Source organism: Aristolochia californica, unplaced genomic scaffold, assembly GCF_029961685.1.
Source record: "Aristolochia californica isolate CCGP_79_NKW_82.1479 unplaced genomic scaffold, dmAriCali1.0.hap1 SCAF_9, whole genome shotgun sequence".
In the NCBI taxonomy this organism is placed as follows: Eukaryota; Viridiplantae; Streptophyta; class Magnoliopsida; order Piperales; family Aristolochiaceae; genus Aristolochia; species Aristolochia californica.
This window is the reverse complement of record NW_027182290.1, coordinates 32,838,980-32,860,939: the sequence shown is the minus strand read 5'-3', so window position 1 is coordinate 32,860,939 and position 21,960 is coordinate 32,838,980. Positions and strand designations below refer to the sequence as shown.

The 21,960-nt window shown below is 37.1% G+C and overlaps 1 protein-coding gene and 1 long non-coding RNA gene across 2 annotated transcripts; one reads left to right on the top strand and one right to left on the bottom strand.

Annotated features, from left to right (window-relative positions):
- The first annotated feature begins 3,682 nt into the window (after positions 1-3,682).
- Positions 3,683-7,155, top strand: LOC137942133 (uncharacterized). Its single transcript, XR_011110481.1, has 5 exons — positions 3,683-4,071; positions 4,224-4,269; positions 4,444-4,508; positions 4,832-4,969; positions 6,183-7,155. It is a non-coding gene; the product is annotated as an uncharacterized lncRNA (long non-coding RNA).
- LOC137942131 (beta-hexosaminidase 1) lies at positions 7,074-21,018 on the bottom strand. The gene is made up of 16 exons (XM_068787822.1): positions 20,569-21,018; positions 18,874-20,081; positions 18,678-18,761; positions 17,768-17,803; positions 16,415-16,526; positions 16,231-16,301; positions 15,939-16,069; positions 13,758-13,774; positions 13,503-13,551; positions 12,027-12,127; positions 9,347-9,406; positions 9,082-9,115; positions 8,627-8,725; positions 8,349-8,408; positions 8,015-8,265; positions 7,074-7,508 (listed from the first exon to the last, which is right to left on the bottom strand). The coding sequence occupies exons 2-16, from the start codon at positions 19,192-19,194 to the stop codon at positions 7,333-7,335; spliced, it is 1,602 nt and encodes a 533-aa protein (XP_068643923.1). The 5' UTR covers positions 19,195-20,081; positions 20,569-21,018; the 3' UTR covers positions 7,074-7,332.
- Between the last annotated feature and the right edge of the window lie 942 nt (positions 21,019-21,960).

Genomic DNA, 21,960 nt, shown 5'->3' with positions numbered 1-21,960 from the left:
AAATACTAGGGCACGCTTGTTTCTTTTTGTCTTTTCTCTTTTTCAGTGTATTTACAGTTTCCCCGGTGTTTATGATCAGCAGAATACTCATATTTTTGTTGGGAATCACTTTAATAAAGAGTTTTGCTCAGCTATGTGTCTTAGAGCCAAACCCCAGAATTGAAATCCGGAAAGAGGAACAAAAAAAAAAAAAAAAAATGTATTCCGTCGCAAACTTGTAGGATACATGCACGTCCATCTACTGTGACAGCATGGTCGTATCTGAGGTGACAAATCTTAAAACAACTGTCTGTGCATGGGATCATCGATCCAGAATCCCGTCCTGAAATTTCTTATCATTTGAAATTGTCATTCTTGATAGCTTCAGATTTTCAGTTCAGAACCCATTGAAGAAAGCTTTGTTCAGTAGGTAGTGATGAAGATTTGATAGGTGTCAACTGGGATTTTCAGTAAAATCTTTTTGTTAGAATGGGAAGTCTAGAGCTGCAGTAAGCTCCACTCAGTCCGCCTTTGGATTCTGACCTGCTTTCTCACATTTCTTGCTCTAATCTCAACTTTTCCATTTCATTCACCTCCGTTTTCTCCTTTCCAGAGCAGTTAGCTTCGGGACAGACGTCTCTTCATTCTCGGAATAGAGATGCTATTCAGCTATCCCCCGAAAATTCCTTCAGAAATTTATAACAATTTAGAATCAACAATGATATTAGAAGTTAGGGACAAAAAATTATCGTGTCAGATCGTAAATCTTTTCGGGCTATCATTTTGATTTGTTTTTTTTTGTTGATTTATTTTCTGCAGCTTTCTCTTTGTAAATTATTGAAGTTGGTTGGATCTTGAAAAAACTGAAAACCATAGCTCTAGAGCCAGTCTGATAATATTTCAGACCAATCCAATCGAACTGCCAGCAACAACTCAGAGATTGCTTTTTCGCCGGTGCATCAGGCTTCCAGAATATGTAGCCCCCCAAAGCCCCATTAAATCACAGAGAAATCACGAAGAAGTAATTTTCAGCATCAATCATGAAGGAGTCGAGCAACTAATAAATTTTCACCAGGAAGCACGGAGAAACAAAACTTGTTTATTCATAGTTTCAGGAACCATAACAGCTATTAAACTAAAAATGGAACATCATAGGCCTTGAACACTCAAGGAAAACAGAAAAAAGACGAAGCAACAGCCATATTTCTAATCTCGGAATTGATTGTTTTGGGGAGGGTGCAAGTTCTATACCGGTTTGATTACCCACTGACGTTACTGGAGCACACAGAAGTAACATCTTGGACTGCTTCGTTTTCTTGAGCCACTCGGTGCGTAAGAAACCAGACCTGTCAGTTTTCTCGTAAGTATGAGCTTCAAAGTATTCCCTTTGTGCTTGAACTAGATTTTGCAGGGACCTATTCCTCCTGTAAGAATGTCGTCAAGCTGATTATGAAACGAGGTTCTTGGATAGACTGGATAAAAGATTCAAGGTCATGGAAACCGCCATTTCTCAACGGATTAAGGAATAATCTCAAATGAACTAATGAGATAAAACATTTTGGAATAATGTTTTGTACCCAATTCAAAGCAGTTCGGAGATCCATCGAAACTTATACTATTTTCTTAGTAAGAATTTTTATTAAAAAATATTTTCAGGAAATATGAGACATTAATAATCACTGAAAACGCATTTCAACTTAAAATGTTTTTCTTGCATTTCTTAAAAAATGCACTAAAAGAGAAAAAGAATTAACATCTGGTGAAATACCTGAGTGTACATTCAAATTTTTATTTTTTCAGATTAAAGTACCAGATACCAAGATATAAGTATGAACTCCCTTTTTTTATTAAGAGGAAATAAAGAACAGAGATAAATAATATACAGTTTTTTTTTTTCTAGAGCTAATCACTGTTACGCATCTTACAAAGAGATAATTTTATGTTCTCTTCGTAGGAAAGTAAAAAGTTTCAGGTTTCCAACCAAATCCTTTATAGATGATAAGATTACAGTCAAATTACTTGCAATAAGAGGGAATGAATGCGTAAGAACACAACATGCAGTCAGAAAAAACGAGTCTTACAGATTATTGTTAAATTTTCAGCCACCAAAGTTTATCCTAAACAAATCACAAGACTTCAACAAAATAAATTACCTGGATCCGAACAACACGAAAGTTCTCGTTTTAGTTAGAAAGCAGATTAATTATGAAAAGCACTGAAGGATAGGAAATGGACGCACCAATTGAATAGGAGTCACGGCAGAGGAGATGCCAAACCTCCGATTTCCTCCTCAAATGGCGGAAAAACGAACAGGGCCTCCTTCCTTGACACCATCAGGAGAATGACGATAGTGGTAAGGAGGAGATGCATTCAAATAAGCTGCCGCGGCCTGTGGAAGATAATGGCGATCTGAGGCGAGTGAATGAGGAATACCCAAGTGGAGAATTCGAGTTGGAGAGGTTAGTGGGTGGAGGAGTTTCATATGCTGGTAGCATTTCCTTGGACGAGAGTCCTGAAGGGCAGTGTCTTGACTATGAAATTGCGTGGCCAGGTTTTTGTTTCTTGCTTTAGCTCTGTTGTTTTTCTTCTAGTCTAAAAAAAGCTTGAGCTCTGCTATTTATTTCGTTGTCTATAATTGGTGTTCTACCAAAGTCTCTATTGCATATGGACACTGTTCTTTTCATGAAGCTGGATATGGAGTAGATTCAAACTATCGTGGAGACTGTGTTATGAAAGCTACAAATTGTGCTCTCTTGTTTTGTTTCCTTTTCGTTAATTTTGACAGTTTAAAATTTAAAAATGATTGAATCTAAGTTCTTTCCAATTATATCGATTGTTCAAATTCTCATGAATGTGGTAGTAGACCATAATTGATCCAGATGCATCACCAACATACAAGATTAATCCATGAGAGATGCTGAAATAAGCTGCAATTCGACTGTTGTGCTGCATTTATTTTGTCTAATGGTAACGGTTGCTCTAGAAATGGCCATGTGAGTGATGGTGAAATCAAATGCCTTAAAACATGGAATCTAGAATGTAGAGAATCTGCTGAGATGTTGCATGTTGGAAGCTACATGGTAAACCAGAATGGGCAATGATCAATCAAGTCACAACCACATCTTTGCCAAGAGAAGAAGGGGCTGCTGACACTTCTAAACTTAAGAAAACTCTTATGGAGGAAGATTATGAAGCACTCAGAAGCTCAAAAGTATGTTGAGCTTTGATAGTCCAGTACGTTCTACCGCTGTTGCCACTACTAATTCAAGTATGGTTTCTTTTCTTCCACAGGCTGGTCTTTCCCCTTGGATAATTGATTCAAGGGCTTCTGAACACTTGATTGGGAAAATTGACATGCTTTCTTCTTTGTTGCCTTGTCCCAAAAATAAGTTTGTTATCCTAGTCGATGGTTCCCAAACTAGGGTCTAAGGCATTGGGTCTTCTACCACCACTCTGTTCCTACCCCTTTTAGATGTCCTTTTTATGCCCAAATTTTATTTAAGCCTGATGACTGTTAGTCAGTTTACAAAAATACTTAATTGTTGTGTAACTTTTTTTCCTTCTCACTATGTTTTCCAGGATTTACAGATTAAGTAAGTGACTGGTGGTAGCCATGAACAAGGTGGTCTTTATTTTTTAGACAATCCTCCTAGTGCCTTTGCTGCCCTCTATGGTTTGACTGCTCAAGCATCATTTCTGGGGAGTGAGTTGATTAGTTGGTTCTTTTGAGTTTTACATTCAACGAGTGACGCAATATGCATATCATCATGTCTGTTGTGGTTCTTAAGTAATCCATATGAGCTATTTTCATAACAAATAAAAAGAAATTCTATCTGAGGTAACCTGTTTATGGCAGTTTTTAAACGCACTATTGGAAAACGCTTCCTCCTGTAATGAAGAATAAAGATGAATAATTTGCAGGTCTTCTTGAGAAAATGGAAATTGAACCTCAAGTGCAACGCATTGGAAAATATAAAAGTGCTGGAGATCAACTGTCACACAAGACAATCTCTAAAGGAAATTATGAGAGGCTATCAAAATTGCTTGAAGATATATACGGGAACTGGCCGAATGTGGTGTCTTCCACGCAAGGTGATTTGAGCTGTCTATATTCCCTAAAGTGTTTCTAAAAGAAAAAAAAAGCTGTTTTTTTAAACTTGAAGCCAATTGTGATATAAAATTCCAGGAAAGAAAAGTGATGAAATAGAAAATTTTATTAACTAAGGAGTGTAAAATGTGGACAGGTTGAAAGAAGAAGGATGAATAACAAATATAAGCTACGATGATGAGGTATACATTTTTTTTCTTGTGCACAGCAGGAAGAAGAGTTGCACTTGTCTTATTTGACCTTTTTCTTGAAATAGTTTTATTTGACTTTTACAAGTGTGATCTCCAGATATCTGTTGCATGGGCTAGATCATATTTAATATGGTAATTAGCTTAAATAATCTATTCATTCTGTAGGTTATCTCCTTGCTGAAAGAGAGATTACGACTGAAGGAGAAAAATCTTAACATGGTTGATTATAGGTAACCAACATCTTGTTGCAGACAATCAAATCATGTATGTGCTGCCATTAATTTTCTGATCGTTGCATCAAAAGAAAAAATGTTTTTCATTGCTGCAGGAAACTGTTGAATTGCTCAATTATTTGCAACTACTGGGATCTCGCATTAGGGAAAAAAAAAGGCTAACAGAATGCTACTGGTGTAAAGCTAGTTATATGGTATTTAGGAACTGAACTTAAGAAAAAGGCGAATTAAGCTTTGTAGAGTGTATTTTTGCTGTACCAATGATGAAAAAACATATAGCTTTTGGTTAATTGACCTTGTTTACTGTCTAACCACAACAGGAGATACTTCAGAGTGCGGTAGTGGACTCTTTGATTATGTGGAGGTAAAGACCAGATAGCTGTAACTAGAGCCTCTGGAAGCATTATGTGGAGGTGTTATTGGGGAGCAATTTATCAAGAAGATTTGGAGTACAAGAGGTATGCTTTGCATCCACTAAGCTTGCATCTTCAGTTCAGCACCTGAATGAACAAATTGGATCAGATCACCTGAGCATATCAGTGAAGGCGGCATAAACTACCTTATTTATCAAATCCGTATTGGATGACCTTTGTGCCATTTGGGTGCACAAGTAATCTAAGTACTTACGGCATAACTTCCTCTGCTATAATCATGATTTTTTTACACGGTTCATGTAGAAAATCCAGGATTTCTGATAGGTACAAAGATGTTGTGCTGTGTGACATTATTGTAGGAAGCAAATTTTACATATCTAAAGGGTCATTTAGAATTTGAAAAAAAAATCTTGACACTCGAGTCCTTCGACCAAAATCAAAAGACAACAAATGTTAAACTTTACATTTACTTATTGGATCTAGTTCATAATTTTTACGACAGATGCTCCAATATGACAATGTTTTCCAAGTCCAGAAATTGTATAATTAGCATATTAGTGAATGCCCTGTGAAAGGATGCTATACCTTCAGAAATATAGATTTTCGATATTTCTTATGGAGTTTTGCAAAGCATAAGGATGTATTCACTATGTTCTTTTCTATAGTTGCGTGACATTGTATATATTATGTAATATTCATAAATTTTGTCATGTTCCTTCAATAGTCTTTCTCTAAGGGTCTGTTTGGAACCCCTCGAAAAGAAAAGAAAATGGGAATTTGACCATTATTATTTCAAAAAATAATTAGTAAAAATAAGATAATGATCAAATTTTCAACTTCTTTTCTTTTTCATGAGGTTCCAAACAAACCCTAAGATTATTTGCTCTTTCCTCCAGAGTCAGATCGGTCTAAAGCTGTTATCTTTCGTATTTACAGCCAGAGAGGCGATGCACTTGCTTCTGATGTGTAAGTGCCATCTAATCTGTCGTTAAAAATCTCATCTTCCGCTGTTCAAGAAAGTAAAAAAGTCTTCTATTGGAAACATCTTTTATGATACATGGTATGATGAAACTAGCTTTAAGTCATGGGAACAGATTGAGGATAGGTTGATTCAATCTTATTTACAAGCTTGCAGGCTTCCAAAACTAAATCAATGTTGTCAAATACTAAGTATGACCAAATTTGGATAACTTCTAGATCTCAGATATCCCCTCTCTCACTCTCTCTACACCACCTTATCTATATATTTTAGAGTTGGCATTTTGAGTTCTTAACTTACTAAGACAGCTTAGAACAGATCTCAATGTGCAGAAAACAGAGCAACTAGAGTGAAGAGATAGGGTAAGTGATGAGAGAAGTAAAGATGGACGAGCAAGAGGTGGAGCGAGAGGAGATGCATCAGCGGATGGATGAGTAGAAAGAAGGGGAGGACTTCGTATTCGAAACTGAGGGTGGACGAATGACGGTGACGGGGCTGGCATCTCATCCAAAGCAAAGCTGACAGGAAAAAACGATGAAACGCCCACCTTGATTGCAAGCTTCCAAGCCACTCCTTTGGTTTTGGCAGTATTCATCAAGAAAGTCCAGGATCGCCCGGGGCGGGCGACTAGAGTTACTATCTTCAACAGAGATGAGCAAGCCTACATCACCATCCCATTGTTAATTTCTTTTCTCAAGCTATTCAGGGTGGCCACTGTCTGGTAATCTGGTTTCTATTTCTCTGCCTTCCTGTACAAAAATGCTTGAGAATGCAAGATTACCCAATGCCAGCATGGAACCATCATAGCACGAGTCTACATTCCTGAATCCCTGGAGCACTTTCATGGAGTGTATCCAGAATCTCTTCCCCCTTAGACTTCTACCACTCACCTTACAAAAGACACCATGCCTACCTTCCCATCTTTCAACCAAGCTTGCAAACACCTCAAACCACACCACCTCTTCAACCCTCTGCCATTCCCAAAATAAACAATCCTAAACCAACCAAAGCTCCTTACAACCATCTCACCATCACCTTACCTCCGTAATCCTTAACCAATGGTCGGGAGCAGTTCTCTTCTACCTGATTGTCACCGTGTCCAGTGAATGAGTTGACAGCCCCTCCATTACTAGGTGATTTGCCAACCAATTTCATCTCCTGCAGCTTCCCTTCCACTCCTATTTGGGCCAGTTAGACTGGCTAATTCGTTTCCCTTCAAATGTTAAAGGTTGATCTATTATGTGCAAGATTATTATTAACTTCTACAAACTACTAAAGTGGCTCAGAAGGCCTTTTGGGAACAACAAGCAGAGAAAGCCCTTACATATGCCATCCTTTCGCCAAATTTCTAATGTCTTTTATGGTCTCAAACACGCGCAGCACAAGACAATTTATTGCAATGTAGTGGTCTCGTCTACTAGATAATCAGCTGCAGCATTTCCTGAAGAAAAGTTAAAAAACTCTGGCTTCATTGTGAATAGCATGATCCAGCTTCAATTGGTGGCCTCCGGGCAAAAAAATTTCTCACAGGCGCTGCGGGAATTCCCCGTCTGTTTAGCAAGCATCTGAAGTATTCCAGTCTGGGTAACACGGTAGAGTTTAAATTAGCTGTTGAGGTAACTTCTCTCGTGCTCCACATCCGCTCTGCAGAAAAAGAAGATCCTTATAAAAAGGGATAAAATTTTCGAACAATCATATAAGACTTGGTTCATCAATAAATGGTAGAAAAAACCGATCTACCAATTTGACAATTACAAAAAGTAAGGACTAATTTCACTTATATATCAACAGTATCGTGCCTACGTAAATGAAAAGGGGCTATTATCAAATTTCATGAAACAGAAAGGAACCTCCAACCTAACAGTAGCTGCTCTTAAGTGTCAAGGACTGGTATCACAAGTTTTCATTTATGACTCTTGGGTAGAAGATCTCAAAATCATGAAATATTCAATGAAAAGCTAATTGCCATTAGACAAATCTATAACAGAACATCTCCACTAAGGTTACTAAATCTAAAGTCATGGTCGTATTCCCAAAAAAATTATCAATACTTCTTTGTCGCCATTGATTATGCTGGATTTGGTCCAGCTCTTCTGACTTACTAAAATAGGTACCAACTGAATCGAGAACTATCTTACGAAAACACATACCAGCAGCAGCAGCAGCACGTGGCCAGATTGTTTGCTGCACATCTGAAGTATCAGCTGTCTCTCCCCACATGCAAACTTCTCCTCCAATCAGAAGTTCTCCCTGCTCTTTATCATGTATTCCTTCCATAGGGTCAGCAGTATACACTTCTTCCCAAGGAACATCTAGATGATCGAGATACCATAACCCTTGGTTACTATAGATGCATCTGAAACCTTCTGCAACTGCCTGAGGACAAATTCCTGAGTTCAACCTGCAACCAAAATGATCTGAACTATTATTTGAAGTGGTTTTTCTAGGATGCCCCTTAATCTTAATACATCACGGAAATCTCACCAATTATGTATAATTGTCCGTGGACTTAGTTTTTCCTTGAATGCAATGAATGTTTCCTCCCTGAGATAATTAAGACAAACATTTTTTTTATTTAGAGAAAGAAAGAATTTTGACACATATCAATCTTAATAGACTCAAGCTCATTATGGTACTACAGCTTTTCAAAGTTTCATGGTAGTCCTGTAAAGCCAAAATGTGCTGACCCTTCTGAAAAAATGAATCATCAGAAGGCACCTTTCACATTTTACAGTGTTGTATGGAACTGTTTTAATACATACCAGTTTACAGGTGTCCAGTTAAGAGTAATGGCAATCTGTTGAGCTCTGGACACAAAATACTGGTAAGCATCTCTCGTAGTCATGTTATTATCCTGAAGCCTGCAATGCATTTCCAGTCATTGTGCGAGAACAAGCAATTGGGAATAAAACATCCTGAAGTTGAAATTAATAAACTTCAAGTTCAAGTGCCAGCTATCACTGTAAAATGAGGATAAGAGTTGTACATAGCCATCAACCAAATAGTGGCATAAAAAATATATTTTAAAAATAAATTATTATGTCTATGTGATTGATGACATCAACAGAAAATGTGGTTAGCAGGCAACGGTATGTGGGCTTTAAGGTAAGGCACAAAGTGCATATTATTATTATTATTATGATTACTTTTGAAGTGAAGGAAATAACATTACTATTGCTACGTTATTGTGATTATTTTCTTGGAGGAAAGGAAATACCATTTGCTCACGTGCAGGGTTGAGTTCCAACAATCTGTCAAAAAATAAATATTAAGAGCTCTCAGATTACTTAGGCAGAAATGGAAGTTGAACATTATATAAACAGAATCTACAAGTTCATCAAATTTGTTCTGTTTATCTGTAAAGACATCACAGGAATGGAGCCATCAATAATATGTGCCTGGAATGCTCCATATAATTGGCATCTACAGGTGCCAATTAATAGATATCATATTACAATCTACTTCATATTAAATTGACTAACCAGGGTGGACTTCATCCCCTCCCAAGTGGACAAGCTCAAATGGAAAAATTTTCCTCATATCTGCAAACAATAAAATCCACAAATCAACATACAACAAAATTCTTCCAAAATTAAGAATTAATCTTATTTACATCATAATTTTCAAATAGAGCCAAAAAGAAACATTAATGTGTCTAATACCACTACACTATCAGAGCAAGGGATGGCAGCGGGATGAGTTTAGGAGGGAGTCTGCTAAACCTGATACCGTCCTGCAAGACAACCAATAGTTTTCTTCCAACTTCTCACAGAATGAAACTCCTCCCATTCTCATCTCACTCCTTCCAATCTCTTTTTGTAATGGAGACACCATCCTAATGTTGTTCTTTGCACCTTTTTGACAATGCACGGTGGTTTAGATTTAAGAAATAACAAAGTCGAATGCTTCCTTTAAGTAACCTAGATTTCAACAACATCAAAGAAAAAAATAATTTGAACTCAAGTTTGATGGATTTAAGGACATAAAAGTAGTGTTTCTACAGCTATTAAGAAAAATAACAGAGAAAAAATAAACACAAAGGATAAATCTATCCTAGAGTGAGCAAAAACAAGAACTTTATTAAATAGTGAAAAGAGTTATTTCTGTATTACATGTGAAGGCTTTTTATAGGTCTACAAATCAACAAAAACCGGAAGCTCCTATGCTGTCCACTTGAGGAAATAAACTCTAATTAAGACTTACTAAATCTAATTCTACTTGCTGGAAAAAAAAAACTCAAAACAGGAAATCGTTTTTAACTTCAAGACTTACTAACTTTAGGCTACGCTGTAGAAACAAAGACCGAAACTAAAATCAGGAAACTAATTATTGAAAAGACTTTCTAATTGGAACTTTCAACCAAAATTACAAGTTGCAATTTGAGTAATGTTTCCTAAAACACCAGCAAGTTGCTTGTCCAATAAACTTATATTGAGTGAGGAAGGGTCTCATAATAAAAAATGAGAAGAAAAACTAATGACTTATAAAGTATAGCAATAGGCATCCTAAGTAGCTAGTCATTTTGCGATAGAACTAGATTCAATCCAAAAACTCATCATGGGTTATGTGTGTGATGTGGGCATGAAAGAGTTTAAGTGCCCCATTAGAGAGTATGTGCTCCATTAAAGGGTAAGCCTGGACGTGAAGGTAAGTGTTGAGTGGGAAAAAGTCCTATATTAAAAAATAAGAAGAAAAGTTAATGGGTTATAAGGTTGAGTAATAGGCCTTCTAAGCGGCAAATCATTTTGGATGAAACCGACCTCAACCCAAAATTTAACACCTCATAATTTTAGTAAGCTTGAAATAGGAAAGTGCAATTTAGATATTCTAGAAACTTGAGCTCAAAATTTAAAATTCAGGCCTCTTTTAATTGAATCTTTTTATGGCCTCTTTCAATTGAATTTTTTTCTTTGTCTTTCATAAACATGAATTACTTTAAGGTAATCTCTTGTCCTTAGATATTCCTCAGCTAAATCCTCCACATTAGGATGTGCTGCATCCTTTTTGGCTTTAAAGGGAAAAGTACCTTCCTTAAAAAAATTAAACAAGCTCGTTGGGAGACTAGTTACCAAAAATAAAACTCAGATAGGAAAGGATAGCTTAACAATCACTAGTTGTCAGGCAGCAACATCCCCAACAACCTTCTTCTTTTATAACTCATTTTTTAACATTTTTATTAATATCTTTGTGCTTCAGTGTGCACCTTCTTTTACATTCAACTTTTCGACTTTTGTTGTTCCATAAACGAAGTCCAGTCACTATTAAAATGAAATGATGAGTGCTGTTCTAACTGTGTGATATGCCAAACACTCTTGTAAAGTGCCTTATATTTTCAGTATCAACAAAGTTCATTATAGGAACATGTCTTTCACTTGCAATGTTGAACAATTAATTGCTTCTATCAATTAATCCCATTAAGGCTCATCTCTATTTTGGTTCTTATGAAACACCACTTACCCAATACAAATGAGTAACTCAGATGCATTGGCAAATCCAGAAAGAAGACTTGGTCAGTGTATCAAGTCAGTCACAATTCATTGAACCAATGTCATCAAGCAACTTGGTGACTCAAAGACAGTCAAATCCAACAGAAGAAACCTTGTTTTTCAGCATATTTAACCGCAAATTTCTTGTTTTAATGTTAAACCCCCATGTGGCCATGGAGCCAAAGGCCCAGTCCACATACTTAATTGCAGTTATCAACCTCCAAATCTTAACGCATGAATCTGGCAGATTATAGCTGGATACAAACCGAGGGAACAACGACAAAAGTTGTTTCTGGTTTAATCTGGCAAATGTAAAAGGAGAGGGGGGATGATGAATTGAAATAATACTGACAACGTAATAACATGAAATGATACTCTGTTATAGACGGTCAGCATTATTTAGGTCAATATGGCAATAGATCCAAACCCACATGAGGTATCACTAATGAACCACTATGAGTTGAACATTATGCAAAAAAAGGGCACTCTAGAAAGTAAATGACCTTTAAAACATGTTAAATGATATTTTGCAATGCAAAGATGGACAAAACACCTTGAGTCCCAAAGAAGTCCTCCTAGACTAGAGAATCACTGAAGAACTTATAACACTAAAGCCACAAAAAAAGAGATGCATTTTCAATAAGTTAAACATGAGTGAATACTAGCTGAGATTAACCTGATAAAATGCCAGAAATCACATCGAATGTGAAATTTTTAGTTACATCGAGTGGCTCAGTGCAAGTGATTGAAGGCCATAAATCAGGATAACCAACACCCCTGCATAAATGATATGAGTTAGTCACAATGGTGGGTAGAGATTGCAAGTTATAGACAAAAATATATCTGTATATATGTTATTGGGAATAGTACCACACAAACAAATGTTAAAAAAGTTATATGGCTATTAGTTGGAAAACAACCTCTTAAGTTCAACTAGTCATTTTGAGATGGACCTAGGTCAAACTTCAATAAAGCATCAGAGTAGGATGTCTGCCTTGTTGAGTCCAATTTGTTCGTATTTAGTTTGTACCCATTTTTTAGTCCACGACTCAGGTTGTTGTTCGTTTGTGTAAGTCTAAGATGTGAAGGGGAATGTTAGTGGGAACTGTAACACATAGAAAAGTACAAAGAAGAAAATTGTGTGCTTATTGGTTAGAAAATGTCCTTCTAACTTAACTAGTCGATTTGAGATAGACATGGACCCAACTTTAACATGGTGTAAGAGTAGGGCGTCTGCTTGTTGGGCCCCGTTTGCACCCTGTTTAATGGATTGTCTACATCTCAGACCTGTTGTCTGTTTGTTTAACCTTGGACTTGAGAGAGAGTGTTAATAGAAATAATCCAACTAGATAAATGTCAAGAAAATTTGTAAGGTTATTAATTGGGAAACAGCCTCCTAAGTTCGGCTAGTCATTTTAGGGTGGACTTGGACCCAACTTTAACATATGCACTAAAAAAAGACAGAAAGTTAACGCAATCCTTTTATATTACAAAAGAATTATATCATAGTAACCAATTGACGATAAAAAGGCACATTTTTTTGCGAATATGAAGAATAAATTCATGGTTGGACACCCCTTCACTCAAAAAAATTGGTTGGACACCCTGCAATCAAAAGTTAATGTTGTTAACATTCCAGTTCAGGGGTGTTTTGGTCATTTCCTACATAGTATGGCTGCTAGATAGACAATGTCTTATTTTATCCATGGTTCAATTTAGGAGAGATGTAATGTTGAGTATTGAAGGGCAATATTGTCCTTTTATAAAATATCACTTAAACCCTGATTAAAAAGAGGGAGGACGTGCTTTTCTGGCACTCTCTCCAAGGCAGCAAGGCTGCTCTTCTCCCATGTTTCCATTTTTCCTTTTTTCTCTTTTATTCTCTCCCCAAATCTCATATTTTTCAAATGTTGTACCAGTTATTTAAGAAATACAATCAAATACAAATTATTCATAAAAGTTTACATGAGAGACTAAGAGAATGGTTATTCAATCTTGTCTAGCAAGTTCTCAAATGAATCTTTTGCACTAGCTGAACATAATAAAAATTGACATTACAAAATATAGTCACATCCATGATTAGTGTTTGCACGATTCCAAATGGTGGAAGTAGCAAGTATTGGGAAGAAAGCATTTAAAACAGAGTAATTACCATGATCTTGCATGACCAGGGATGTCGACCTCAGCCATAATACTGATGCCTGTCATAGCCACAGCAAATTATGCTTTATTTTATTCAAGGACAAGTTTATTGGCTTTTCATAATGATGCTTGACATTTGTACAAACAAAAGAAAGAAAAAAATGCATGCCATGAAAGGATGTGTTATTAGAAACAACAAGCTCAAAAAAACACAGGAACAAATAGTAGAATAACTTCTTGACAAATCGTCAAAAATCTAGCTCACCTCTCATTTTGGCAAACCTTCAATCCACCATATACATCAAGAGCAGGCAAAAGAAGGAAACAACAATTAGAATACTAATGCCATAACAAATAAATTGAAAGAAAGGAAAGAAATATGCAAGAAGCATAATCAGAAAATATGTATTAAAGAAGAAGAGGATCAATAAAACAAACAGTCCATTTCATATACATGAAATCATACAAATGATTATGGAGATTAGAGGTTAGATGTAGCAGCCAGTAGCATTTGCAAACTTCTGTTCACAACAAAAATTTTCTTTTTACATCTTTTCACATTGAAGCAACAATTGACAACCATAACTGGATGCTCCACTAAAGACTGATTTCCTTTTCACTCTCAAGCTCATTGGTTTACAAACCCTAGCAACATGTTGCACTGTATCTCATGTATTATCTCAAAATTTTTAGCTGGCAAAATTTCTTCAGTTAGTGTCTTTAATGGGATCTTTTGAAGGATGAGCTATTACAGGCCTTAAATGCTATTCAACATTGATATAGTTGATTATTTAATATGTGCATATGTTTAAACGGGGCAATTATTTAACACTACTGAATTATTCATCCTGCCTCTTATCCATTTCCAGCCCTACTACCCACAAAGTGTAATTTATACCATTATGGGAAATGAAAATAGAAATAAAAGAGGATGTGAGAGAGGGAAAAGGGAAATATCATCCAAAAAAATAATAGAAAAAAAGAAACAAGACCATTCTCCAACCAAAACTAGAAGCAGTTTGTCGCTTCTTATGTTTCACCTTCTGTAGTGACCTAATTAACCGCTGCTTTACAGTTATTCATCATCACGAAATTCTTCTCTGATCCAACATACGACTTTTTATCTTCAAGGCTAATCCCAATTGCCACTGATCAAACAGAGTACTCGAACTGAAGCAGTCTACAACGATACTGGTTTCTTTCCTCTTATCTTGGAAGTTCACTTTACTTGTTCCGTGAGTCTACTTTCTATTTCTTCATTATTTAATAGGTTTAGAAGTAGGATAATTGAAAAGATATTTAATGATCCCCGCTTGTTGTGCTTCCATTAAAGGGTAGTACTTCTTATCTTGTTTGCTAAAAATTATATTAGAAAACAGAAGGTAGAGAAGTTGAGCAGGTCATAACTCAGACAGCCTCCACTACATTTCTGTGCCTAGGGATTCATCTCTTATCCTCTATTTCTCCTTTGTCTCTTCTTCTTTCTTTCTTCTAGGCCTGATTTTAATAAACACTTCCGTGTTAACTACTTGTTCCCTTGGTTTACATCTCTCCTCAATTATGAAGCACTAAGATGTTTTGTTGACATGGAGGATATGATTGACCTTTTCAAGGAAGGATAATTTTGTTGACCTTGTGATGATATCTTCGTGCCAACAATATTTTAGCGTAATCTTTCTCTTGTTTAATATATTATCACTTTTATAAAATAAAATAAAAACATCGGTGATCTGTTGGCTAGGGAAGGAGTCACCCGGTAACACCTCACTGTTGGATCAACCCTTCCCCTTTGATTCTTTTTCTTTGATTTGTGGTTTGGTTCTTCCAGGTTTTGATCTTTGTTGTTCCTATTTTGTGCTTCACCCCTTCGGGAGTTTTTTTTCTTAATGACTCCACTCTTCTCATGTACTTCCAACTTTGGCTGGATAACCCTATCAACAACAGATTTCCTCCCTCCTAATTATAGTGACGGCTATAAACATCAACAGGAGAATAAAATCCTGCTCCAATTTTTCCAGAAGGTTGACTGTTACTTTTTGGAAATTAGTGATTTTGTCATAAAAGCTGTCTTGATACTACATATTGAAATCAGTAAACATGAATCCTAACCCCTAGCAAATGACAATTTAGTCCGTAGTCCGTAGTCCGTACGATACAACACCAGCATTCTCAGAGAGAATAATGATATGAATTGGGCATATTTTGGCAACTCAACCTCAAGATCCCAGTTCTAATTTGTGCATAGACCTGTGCCTCGATGGTCACATGGGAGAATCTAGTGTGAGGTCTTTGATCCAAGTCCAACCAGGATATGGGTGTTCAACATTCAAAGGAAATAATTTCATTATTTTCAAATTATTTCCTTTCTTTATCATACAACATTACTATGAACTTTGAAGAAGAGACAGAGACAGAGAGCAATAAAAAAGATTTACTGAGAATGTACCTAACAATTTCATGTGCATCTTCAACTGTGTACTTCTCCCATTTTGTGTATGAACCTTTCCATAGATCGGGATATGAAGGTACTTCCAAAGGAAATGATTCTTCATCTATGATGTGCCAGTGAAGAACATTCTACTGAATATGATTCTCAATAACAATAGTAGTACATGCAAAAAAGTTGAAGTAGGAAAAGGGATGAGAGAATAAGCCAGTGGATTGGAGTTGTCATAACAAATAATAAATAAATTAATTAAAAATCCAGAAAATATAGCATAAAGAATAATGATTCTTACAAGTTTCGCATATGACATAGACTCAATTATTTGCTTTATCACATTAATAGGCAGATAATGCCTCGATGTATCTGCAAAGTGGGAATGTCAAAAGAGGCATCAGGAATCAGATCATGATACATGTGCATCATTAACAAAGAAGTGTTTGATTTTTTACTTTTTACAGAAAAAAAAAACTGCATACCGAGCATGAGTCCACGAAATGGAAATCTTGGTTCATCTTGAATGTACCATGGAATATTGTTGATTTCAACTGACTTGGTCTCATAGTTAAAAGTACATAATTGGCTGAATGTCTGAAAAGTTAAATGAACAACTAATCAGTGACTCAGATTCTTGTACTATTAAGTTACAAAAAACTTTATTCCATTGATACATCTAAAAAACATAAAGGATATATAAAGAAATCAGCAAGGTAGAATTGAGCGAATTAATATGTTGAAAGAAAAGGAGTGTGAGCCAGCTTTATTGGCCTCAAACTCAGCAAGTTCAACAATTTATTTTCAAGTAACAAAATCAGGACAATATCTATACTCAAAAACACAAAAAAGTGAAGAATGGAAAGAAGAACCATGAACCATGACTGTAAAGCATCATATTTTCACCCTAATCTCCAAGTCCATTGACAGGATTGACAACGGCTAGCCAATACTACCCAACAGACCGATCTGTTAGGTGCGGAAAGCTACCGCCTACAAGAGTGGACGGAACCACTCTGACACCCACCCCGCCCATTCTTGACCGCCTCTCACGGGATTCGAACGTGGGACGTGGCGTGCCTAGCTCTGATACCATGACAACGGCTAGCCAATACTACCCAACAGATCAATCTGTTAGGTGCAGAAAGCTGCCGCCTACAAGAGTGGACAGAACCACTTGGACACCCACCCCGCCCATTCTGGAGCAGTCTCTCACGGGATTCGAATGCGAGACGTGGCGTGCCCAGCTCTGATATCATGACAGCGGCTAGCCAATACACCCAAAGACCGATCTGTAAGGTGCGGAAAGCTACCGCCTACAAGAGTGGATGGAACCACTCTGACACCCACCCTGCCCATTCTTGACCACCTCTCACGGGATTCGAACGTGGGACGTGGCATGCCCAGCTCTGATATCATGACAGTGGCTAGCCAATACAACCCAAAAGACAGGTCTTTTACGTGCGGAAAACTACCGCCTACAAGAGTGGACGGAACCACTCTGACACCGACCCCGCCCATTCTGGAGCCGTCTCTCACGGGATTCGAACGCGGGACGTGGCGTGCCCAGCTCTGATACGATGACAACGGCTAGCCAATACTACCCAACAGACCGATCTGTTATGTGTGGAAAGCTACCGCCTACAAGAGTGGACGGAACCACTCTGACAAGGATAACTAATATCATACAGACTGGTCAAACTTGTAGTCACAATATTGCCCGTCAATTGTTTTTATACAACTAATATATGTGCAGAGTAACATGAGACTACAGCTTTGCATTGTAATTAATTATTTTGGTCCCATGGCTTGGGGGAGGGGGCTACAGAGGGAGATACCTCTAACCCTCGCAACGCTCCATAAATAGTGTTTGCCTGAAAAAACAAAGTAAGAAAATATATACATTAGAAACTTGAAGGTTATATAGAAGAAGCATAAACACTATAACAAGATACGCATCAAAAGGAGAATAACATAGACTGAAAACTGATATCCCCAAATGGTTAAATTTTGTCAATAACATCATAATCTGTACTATCAAGAAAGGAGCTCATGTTTGAGAAAGTGCAAGAGAAATCAGTGTGCATCATAGACATGGACATCTACGTGGACAAAAAGGTCCAAGGATAACCATGCTCTTTCAGGTCATTTACAATTGCAACACAGCAAAATAGGAACATCCGCACAAGAGATGAGCCCATCAAAATGTTCAGCATAGTAGTGAACAGAATCAACAGAAATGACACCTGTTTATGGAATTAAAATCGGGAAATGCCAAAAAGATTAGCTATAGAATAAAAAGTAAATCTTCGGGATTTCTGTTTGTAAGACAAATCATCAGAAATAGATACTGTCACGTCACAAAATGGTTTTCATACTTTTAAATATTTTAGTTTGAAAAATTAATGACTGCTTCAGAAACCTCTTAGTGTTTCCCAAAATGGTGTCTTTCGTAATTTTCAATTCTACCTGTACTGTAGTTAATGAAAAAAGGAAACCGTTACTGTCATCCGTCTCTAACGCAACACCAGGGTCAAATGACTCATCACTAAATACAACTAAATAGTCATTTACGGAGCAACTGTATATTATTCCGAGAAACTCCCGTGAATTTTTACCCACATAGATGAAACAGGACAAAAGCTCAACTGATCCCTACGGTTGTTAGATAAACAAGAAATCAGCATCATAAATTTGTATATTAACTTCCGCATTCATCCATACTCAAATTACAAGCTCTCAACGGACCTCAATCGTAGCTTCTCCAATAATAGACCGGCCATCATCTTTGGCGACAAACAAAGAGTAACTCTCGTCCACCCCAAGTTGAAGCTGCCAAAGACCAAAAACCAAATTTAATATCCTCTTCTCACCAATCCACAAGATATCAACTCCCAAACCAATCAAGCAATCGATACTCTCAATACGAAGGAGGTAGACGCACGCTTTCATCGGCGGATTCAACCACCACTTTAATCACACTCAGAGCATAATCAGCTGCCGTTGACCGTGTTAACACAGATCGGTCGTTAAAAACGGTGGTTTTACACCTCCTGAACGCGTCCTGAAGAACCTCTGATTTCTCGGCGACTCCTTGCATTTGGAATGAGAGGTTAGGATCGATAGGGATGGTGCCATTTCCGAAGCTGAACTCTTTGGGCACAGGCCAGAGATAAACGAGGGAGTTAAAGGTGGGGAAAGATACAGAGGAGAGATAAAGGAAGAAGAGGAGGGAATGGATGCACTTGGTCTTGGAGGAAGACATTTTCGATCGAAGAAGAAGGCTGATGTTTAGGGTCTGAGACGCATCTCCGGCGAGAGCAGAGCTGTCTTGTGCTGTCTTCTTTGGTCGTCAGCGAAGCTAGTCAGCAATGTGGCTTGTGTGATATGGGAAACGTGGCGTATACGGCCTGATCAGTTGGTCCAGCTATGCTCTCCACGAAACCGGTTGCTTTTGCTGTGCTCACTGAAGCAGTTCCAAAATAGGATTACTCCGGAAATCAAAGCAAAAACGATTGCTTCAGTTGATTAAGGATTTTGATTTTGATTTAATATGGTTTAATCATGTTTTAACTATAGTTGAATCACCGTTGACAACATTAGCTTTCAGCCGTCTCAAAATTTTTTTAACAGATTTTAGGAACAAAATCAATAAAAAACCTTCTCAACCATCTAATTATTGAAGGTTTAGGCCAAAAAAATTTCAGCTAAATATTTCATGTGACACCATGTAAGCTTAATGATTAAATGATGATCTCCTTATAATGATTAAGTTTAGTATCTTAGCGCCCCCCACTAACCCCCCCTTAACGACTTCAGGACATGAACTGAATAATGCGCATGAAGATCATGTCCTGATTCATATAGACTAACCCCCCCATAGTTTCTTATCTAAGGACCGTTAATTCGTCAACAACAACACCAAAGTTTCTTTGAACCCCAAACCCTAATCACAGTTCTGCTTCCCAAGGATCAGCAATTGGCATGACCATAACGGATCCGGGAGAGTAGCCTCTGAGAGCAGTCCCTGAAATGTGTGGTTCTTGTATCCGGATAATCATCAAGAGTGTGCAGAAAAGAACACCAAACTGTTTACGTCTATCACTCCCCACGTTTAGGAAGTCTTCTCCTTCTTCTCCTTCGCTACATCACCTGGGATTTTTTGAAAGAAAATGACAACATAACATAAAAAACAGTTCAAGATGGAAATCTCAGCTTTAACGAGTAGCAAATAATTTCGTGTCGTCATCTTTGTAGAATGATTTTTCAAAGAATCCAGGAATGCTCTTACAAGAGCGAAAGAAAGGTGGGAAGAATCACTTCGACGACAGTTTTCAAATGAGTAGATAATTTAGGGTAATTTGACTGTGAACGCCTATTCAATATTTTCCCAACAGCAAACAGAAGAAAAAAAACGAGAAATTTAAAGTTTGTCAGTCCCAAACATCAAAACAAACAATAATGGGCTCGTTTAAAAGAAAATGAAACCAATCAACATAGAAGTTAGAACCCTAACCTAAAGAAAAGGGAAAAATTGATTGTTTATGATTTCATAAACCCCAACCGTTCTTATAGGATCTCTCACAGCAACCAAAATTGAAAACTTAAAAAAGAAATAAATAGATAGAAAGACAAATACCCTTTTGCCGCTCAGAATTTGAGATGGCCTTCGCGTTGTTCAAGAACGCGGCTGAGCAGAGAACGGAAGCTGCAAACGCGAAAATCCCGAAACCAATCATCATAGAGACGACGGCAATGAACAAGTCTAAAAAACACTGGAGATTAATGCCCAGCATCTTGAATATCTGAAGCACTCGACGGAAACAGAACAACCACTTAATTTGTAATCGGATTTTATCTTAAGAACAGTACGCTCTTCCACAACCTCTAACCTAATGATCAATGTTAGCGAAGACAGAAACGAGAAGAAGAAAAAATAGAGATCTCGATTGCCCTTAACTTCCACTGGGGATCCGGCCGCTGTTATAGTCGCCAAAACGAAGGCACGTATCCTTGACGTGTCTGAGAAGAGGAGAGAGCGCAAGCGGATCTCCAATTTCTGCTTCTTTGACCTATGCTTCCGCTTCTCTCGAACTAACTCGGTCTCGAATACGCCCTTCATTAGACGCGTCGCTTCGCTCGCCGCATCAAATGTGATGAGCCCGAGTCCCGACTCGGATTTTTGAGTCAGTCGATTCGAGTTCGAGTCGGAAAACCATTTGAGACACGGGTCTCGGGTAAAACTAGTTAATTGTAGTCAATTTACTAATTCTATTTTTCAGCACGATTAAATTGGTTATAAAAGAATATATATATATATATCGAGTCCCGACTCGGATTTTTGAGTCAGTCGATTCGAGTTCGAGTCGGAAAACCATTTGAGACACGGGTCTCGGGTAAAACTAGTTAATTGTAGTCAATTTACTAATTCTATTTTTCAGCACGATTAAATTGGTTATAAAAGAATATATATATATATATCGAGTCCCGACTCGGATTTTTGAGTCAGTCGATTCGAGTTCGAGTCGGAAAACCATTTGAGACACGGGTCTCGGGTAAAACTAGTTAATTGTAGTCAATTTACTAATTCTATTTTTCAGCACGATTAAATTGGTTATAAAAGAATATATATATATATATATATATATATATATATATATATAGATAGATAGATAGATAGATAGATAGATAGATAGATAGATAGATAGGGTAGCATAAGCTGAACTCGGAACCTTCGTATGTTCAAGTTGGGCTTAATTTAAATATTTTGAACTTAAACTCGAGTCGCCTCGAGCCTTAAATTGTAATCGAGTTCAAGTCCAATAATTTTAATTGAATTCGAGCTCCAACCTACATTTAAAACTTTGCATAAAATACATGTCAAATAAACCATATATAAAATTATGCATAAATTGTACATAAAATTGGGCATGATCTATGTACTTGAGCCCTACATAAAATTATTTATACATTACATAAAATTATTCATAAATACCACATAATATTATGCATAAACTTTATTCAATAATCA

What these genes read in the sequence shown, in the direction of transcription:
- LOC137942131 (XM_068787822.1), bottom strand. Translation starts at nt 19,194, where the DNA reads ATGTCTTCCTCCAAGACCAAGTGCATCCATTCCCTCCTCTTCTTCCTT. An exon ending in CCTGGTCATGCAAGATCATG is followed by an intron (nt 12,128 to 13,502) that starts GTAATTACTCTG and finishes TCATTTATGCAG; the next exon opens with GGGTGTTGGTTATCCTGATT. An exon ending in ACGTGCTGCTGCTGCTGCTG is followed by an intron (nt 7,509 to 8,014) that starts GTATGTGTTTTC and finishes CTTTTTCTGCAG; the next exon opens with AGCGGATGTGGAGCACGAGA.